Source organism: Cariama cristata, unplaced genomic scaffold, assembly GCF_000690535.1.
Source record: "Cariama cristata isolate BGI_N322 unplaced genomic scaffold, ASM69053v1 scaffold18923, whole genome shotgun sequence".
Classification (NCBI taxonomy): domain Eukaryota; kingdom Metazoa; phylum Chordata; class Aves; order Cariamiformes; family Cariamidae; genus Cariama; species Cariama cristata.
Window position 1 is genome coordinate 17,105 of NW_009606912.1, and position 7,012 is coordinate 24,116.

A 7,012-nucleotide genomic window follows, 5' to 3' on the forward strand; every position below is an offset into this window, starting at 1 on the left:
TTTTTTCTTCCACCTTCATCTGAAAAGGGAAGAGCATCATTGGAGAAACTTCCTTTTGCTACTGGGGTGAAGTTCTCTGTTTCATTTCATTTTTTGGATGGCTTACTCAAAAAATTGAATTTGTGTTCAGCTAATTTTCATTGCTGAAAAATAGAGATTCAGTTTAATGATTTGCAGAAGTCTGTAAAATTGCATATAGCTGTGGTCAGAGAAAGAACTGTTTCATTTAGATAGTCTTAAATGTTGGGTTTCTCAATTTGAAATTTATTTCAAAATAATAGAATTCTTAATTACAAACTTAAACCCTTTCTCACCAACCTGAAATTAATTTTTGGCTCCTAGGTCATTAAAGAAAAAAAAAGACTTTATGTGGGCTAAAAACTATCTCACGGGGTTGTTGGGTTTTGCCTTTTTTTGGTGTGCTTTTTGGGTTTGTTTTGTTTGTTTTTTTTTTTTTTTTTGCTTTTTTGGGGGGTTGTGGGTTTTTTTCCTCATCACGCCCTGCCCGCCCCCATATTGGAGGCAAAATGGATCACTTGTTTGTTCTGCACAGCCTTGGTCAATGCTAGCTTTTGGAAGGAGGCAGGAAGATGGGTTTTCAGTAAGACACTGATGACATCTGCAAGCCCAGTGCCTCTCTTAACAATGTGTTACTTGAAAACCTCAGCAGGGCCTTAAAAACCTAATGTGCTTTCAATAAAAGAAGCAATAATACAATAAACCGCTCTGAAGTAGGCTTGTTGGGTTTCAAAGAATTAAAATACAAAATGTACATCAATTGTCTATGTTATCTCCAGTCTTCTTCCCCAATTTTCACTGCAAGTATTGCTGAATCAACAATTCCCTTTAATGTGTAAAGACCAGGTTTTATTCCATCTCACAATGGGAACTGTTACATAGCCAAAATATTTTGTGGTGATTGCCTGGATTTCATCAGAAGATAATCAAACAATTAACTTCAGCAAAGTTGGAACATTTTAACATTGAAAGCTTTGAACTTGGAGCAAGCAAATTAGTGTAGCTTGAAGCTCAATGCCTGCAGTATATTCTGGTCTTTACTTACTTTTTTGACAGCATCAAAGAATTTTATGCCCAGTAAAATAAAGTATTTTCAAAGATCTGGGTTTTTTTCCTGCTACCTATTTTCACATTAAATTGTTAAAATGGAGAATGTAGCACCATTATCATTGTATGTTTGGTTTAATATTCTTCTGGAATAATCTAAATCCTGTTTAGTATCTTTCTCACATGGAGAATTGGAAAAACTTTGAAATATAATGTGTAAAGATTGGCGCTCTCTTCCTCACTTCAGTGAAGATGCTTTTTAACCAGTGAAATGTGAAGATTACTTTAAAAAACTTCATATGTACTAGTTTACCACATAATTTTATGGTAAGATAAACGGTTGATCTTTTTTGAATATTTTTATTTTATTTATTTATTCATAGTCTGCCTGATGTGTGGGTAAATGAAAGTGAGCGACATCAGTTAAAAACTAAAGTAGTTCATTTATCAAAACTACCAAAAGATACTGCCTTGCTTCTGGACCCAAACATATACAGGTAACGTCCAAACTTTGAAACTTTCCTTACTTAATTGTAGTCTTAAGCCTCACTTAGCTTTTTGACGTTGGAAAATCAGGATTGCTAATGCACTATGCACCAGACCAGGAAGCCTTGATCCTGTCAGCGTCCAGGAGTTAAGTTCTGAGGTCTTAAGTTGTTTCAGAATTACTTAACTTCTTGAACTGAACTCTAGTTACTGAGAAACGGGGAATGTGTGTATTTACCAAGTGTATTTTACTTTTTTGTGCTTGGTGTACAGAAATTCTAGTAAAGGAGGTACATACAGTGGAATCCTGAAAGATCACTTCTGTTAAGATCACATACTGGTTTGTATACCAATTTTTTTAAAGTCCAAATTTATCTTTACATATTTTATATTCAACTGTAATACATGCAGTATTACCTTGAAATCTGTACTTGTATACAAGTACTGTTATTTTTTAATACAAGGCTCTTTAGAGGGGGACAGAAGGGGACAGTACATGTTACTTGTCTTTAAGCTGCATTCACATTTATGTTTTTAGGACTTCAGATTGGCTTCTAATCCATCTTGTTTCTAATAACTTCCTGATTTTTTTTTTCCCCCTATTAGTGTGCTCACTTAATTGTCAGTACCCACAATTCTGTGTGTGTACAGCTTTTAAAGGTAATCTGAAATGCTTAATTGAGTCTTAAGTTTTTGAATGTCCAAAGATAGATATTTATGGCTTGTACTAAAAATTCATGAAAAGGGGTCGGGGAGGAAAAAACATGGTTACCTGCCATAACAGAAATTCAGTGTTTGTATGTTTCTTCCTTAACATCTGGTGACCTAATGTCTACAGGAGTAACTGGAACGCTAATCTGAGGTCTTGATATGCAATAAGCCTTTCAGTTCACCTTTAATATTCAGTGTATTTCACTAATCAAATTAAGGAGAACTTGGTTTACAATATGAAAATAAATCATCATGCTATATTTGCTATCTTTATAAATGTAAGTATTTAAAATACTGTAGTATATGAGTTAGTGATTTTAACAGTAAATCATAAAAATGTTACGAGGAAATAGGATTGTGTGTTTTAAAACTGCTTAACACAGTGACTGTTTTATAATCTAATTTAGATGTTAATCATCTTTACATTGATTACCTTCACAGAACTTGATAGATCAGTTTAATTTGAAAAGGAAAAAATGACCTTTTAAAATAAAAATGTAATGATCTTTGAGATTAAGTCCTTGGAGAAAAATTATCAGCCCTTTCGACCTCTCCCCAATAAAATTAAGGACCTCGCACATAATGTTGTACTAGATTTTTAGCAGTGTAGATCAGTGTGTGATTAAAAAAGACCTTTGGGACCAACTGTGTCAGATAAAAGAAATAAAGTTGAAGACGAAAACTTTGCAAGAGAAAAAAGTGGTTATGGCAATTTAGTGACAGCCATTAATGTCATGCTAAAATGACTCCAAAAAAAGTTTGAAATAATTATCAGAAAAGTACACTAATATGGGATCATCTAAAATGGTTTTCAGTTTTAATCAAATTAAATGAAAGCAGATTTTTATATAGTCATGATTTCATAATATAGTCTAGCTGACTCAAATGTACATCTCAGGGTCTTTATGTAAAACTGTACTATCTTCTTTTACAGAACAATGCCCCAGAAGAGGTTGAAGAGGTAAAAACCAAGCAAGTGGGGACACCTGCAGTCTTAGTCACTGACAATGGATTTAGAAATAAAGTTGCACATTAGTCAAATCCCATCCTTTTTTTTTTTTCTTAGATAAATATTTATGCTTAGTGTAAACATTCTGTGAATGAAGTTGATGCTTCTGTGGAATATATTAATATATTACTGTATATCCACATTTTCATGGAATGGTACAGTGGGAGACTGAGCAAACACTCTTCTGGCAACTTAGTGGAACAACTAAAAGGCTTTGCATGCTTGCTTCTTTAAGCTGCTTTTTTCTTTAGTGAATACAGTAGTTTATATTTCATGAAAAGAAAAAGTAGCCATCACCATTTACTCATAATTCCCAGGAGAACTGTTAACAAGCTATTAGGCTTCTTGTCAATGTTAACTAAATACAACATATGCCGGACAATAGAACAGCTATCAAGGGATTATCCTGTTGACCTTCGAGTATGGTGGATAGTAACCATTTGTCATTTGTAATCTTGTGTCCTTTTGCAGATCCCTAAAATACGTTGAATTATAATGTTTAAACAAATGTTGATGGAATGCTTGTCTTTTCCAATCAACTATGAATACATATAGTACGGTTTAAAGATGTTAAGAGTGTTGCAGTATGTCTGACACCCTTTCCAGGAGTAGTATAGTATGTTAATGAGATCTGCTTTTATGTGATCCATATCAATGGACGGTTTTTGAAAAACCTCTACTTAAGCATTTAGTGTTATTGGTGTTTTATTTTACTTTTTTGACCCTTTAGGATCCCCATTCACTTGTAAAGTATACTTTTTTTTTATTTGGCCTAATGTTTTCTAGATGTAAAGAAAATGGTATTTTTAAAAAATATAATCTAGAAATTCAATCCTTTATGCACCAAAGTTGGCTTTGAAAAGGAAAGTAAAATCATTTTCTTGCTTAATAAGCAAGAAGCCATGGCTTTTTTTAACTGACAAATAGAGATGTGTCTAACCTGTTAGTCTTTGTATGGAGACAAAAATGTTGCATATAGATAATAGGACATTGCTTGTAAATATTTCAGCAGATTTGTAATATATTTTTATATTATGAAATGTACTGTAGATGTTTTTTCTAGAGGCATGAAAGTTAAAATGTATATATTAAGGTAGAAATAATATTGAAGGATATTGTAATTCACTAGTGCTGCCAGAAGAATTGTTTTTAAAAAAGCACCTTCCTTAACAATAAAAAAACCCCTTCTTTTACATACCTAAGGGACTATATACTACTGTTAATATCTGTTGTAAGAACAAAAATACATTGAACATCCTTCCCAGAAATCTTAGAGGGATGAATAGTACCCATAATTAATTCATGGCACTCCTTTCTAATAGTGAACATGAAATTAGTTTTTTCCTTGCTATTGGAAGGAACTAATATGTAAAATTTGTATGGATATATGCAGTCAAACTGCAGCGTTAGTCCTCCTTATTGGGGAGGAGTTTACTACAGTGAAACTAATAACCAGCAGTTTTTACACTAAATTTTTATTAAATAGAATAAAACTTAAAGTAACCCTTTGGTTGCAGAAGTGAGCATATCCTAATATAATACAAATGCATGCTGCATTGGTACTGACACGAGAGTCTTGCTTAGCTCCGATGGGTTAAAAATGTTACTTATATACACAAAAAAAGAAATGTTATGAAATGCAGTGCAGATTAAAAGCACCACTAATATAAGATGTTCTGGAATGGTTGTTTAATAAGGGTATTATTCATAAAATCTGTAGTGATGTGACTTTATTTTGGAAAAAATGCAGTGTTTTGGTTTTGTTTTGTTTTTTTTTTTTTGCTTGAGCACTTCACCTACTGCTTTTTCTGTACCTATAAAGTAATCCATAATCTTTGTTTCTTTTTTCAAATTTGTTATGAAATTGCCAAATAGAAGTGTTTCAGATATAGTTTGTATTTGTATTTTTTTAATTTTATTGCTTCATGAGTTTCTTGTAAGTCATTTATAATTGACAGATGATTGTAGACCTTGCCTGAGTATTTTTTCTAATAAAACAAAGCAAACAAACCTCATTAGCTTCAAAATTGTAGGACTTCAATGAAGTTTTCAAAGATAAATGTAAAAATGTCACTATCTCTCTATTTCCTCTGTAAGCATTAACACACATACCTTTTCAAAATGGGGAATTCATGGATTCAAGTCATATGTTGTTCATGTAAACTGTGACTTTCTTTTCTTGGGTTTGAGAAAAGTATTATCTGATGTTCTCGTGCTATAGCTTCTGCCTTGGAAGGAAAGATCGGTTTAAATTCAAAACATCTGTGATCAAATCGGGTACATTGGAATTAAACTTTCTGTAGCAGTCAAGGTAAGTGGACTTCTGACTTTTTTAACCTTGAAGTTATCAAAGTGAACTGCTAAAACTATTTATGCTTGGAAGTTGTTTGTATTCTACAAATTATGTAATTACTTGGTGGTGCTTTGTTTCACATGACAGTCATGTCTCTCTGAAGTTCTTCAGTTTTTGTGTATGTCCCTGGATGAATTTCAGTTTTCTTAGAGTACCAGATACATGGAACTGGCAAAGCATGCTGGGAGACATTGATCACTTTGTTCTGAAAAAAAAATAATCTTACTGCTCTTATTGTTATTCTTGAAAAGTGACAATGAAATAATTGCCCCCTCCCCTTTTGAGTAGTTCTATGTGCTTCCTTTTGGGATGTAACAGTGGTTTCCTCCTGTCTTTCTCAAGAATTTTTTTTTTAAATAGATTTTTCAAGTACCTACAGAATGCATTCCCTCCCAGCTGGAGTGATTATTTTCTTTGTAGAGAAATGTCACCAAGACAGTCCTGTAGTTATTTTACCCTTTGCTGCAGTCTGTTTCCAGACTGCTTTAATGAGTAACTATATAAATACCTTTAAATTTATACTTTTATGCTTAGAGGTTCTGTGTTTTCTTTAACATGTGACAGAAGGTGAGTGAAAGAAAATGACCAATTTTACAGTTAAAGTTAAATCATGGAAAAATACAGTGGAGTACTACATGTCCTACATGAGGGAGAGGCTGAGGGAACTGGACAAGTTCAGCCTGGAAAAGAGAGAAGGCTTTGGGCGAACCTACCAGCAGCCTTTCAGTACCTAAGAAGCTACCAAGATGGAGCCAAGCTCACTTAAATCTGCACAGCAGGAGGATGAGAGTCAGTGGTCATAAACTGAAATGGGAGATTTTTCTTACTATGAGGATAGTCAAGCATTGGAACAGATTACTCCCAGAGATCCCAGAAATCTCTGTCCTTAACAGTCTTCAAGATCCAGACAAAGCCCTGAGCAACCTGGTCTGGATTCAGTGTTGTTAGTGGTGTACTGAGCAGGAGATTGGACGAGATGCTCCCTTGGAGGTCCCTCGTAACATGAATTATTCTGTGTTTCTGTGATTCAGAACTAAGCAGACTTTCTCTTCCAGCCCACATGCTCAAGAAGACATCAGCTATGTTTGGATCACGTTAGCAAGCTGTTCATATGTTCATAGATCGTGGCTGGAGTTGGAGCTGTTTAGTTTTCAGTTCAATTGGCTGCGGCAGTAACTTATATCTGGGGCTTTAGTCTGTTTGGTTTGGCCTACTATATGCTTGAACTATAATGGCGCTTTCATCTTAAAGTAGATACTGATGCTTGAGGATGTGGGTCAGAAAAGGGCATAGGATGGAGTGTTTACTCCTTTGCTGTCAGGTGATACCAGCAAGGGTTTTCAGAAATCTCAAATGTGTTTGTGGGCATCTTGGGTTATCTTACTTTT

At 34.0% G+C, this 7,012-nt stretch overlaps 1 protein-coding gene across 1 annotated transcript in view; it reads left to right on the forward strand.

Moving 5' to 3' along the window:
• Positions 1 to 3,774, forward strand: part of LOC104158801 (zinc finger protein AEBP2-like) — a gene marked incomplete at its 5' end in the record, with an annotated part of 15,795 nt that extends 12,021 nt beyond the window's left edge. Inside the window, 2 exons of the mRNA XM_009696546.1 lie at positions 1,449 to 1,562; positions 3,197 to 3,774. Of these exons, the coding sequence (XP_009694848.1) occupies positions 1,449 to 1,562; positions 3,197 to 3,227 (145 nt within the window). The remainder of the gene's footprint in view (positions 1 to 1,448; positions 1,563 to 3,196) is intronic.
• Between the last annotated feature and the right edge of the window lie 3,238 nt (positions 3,775 to 7,012).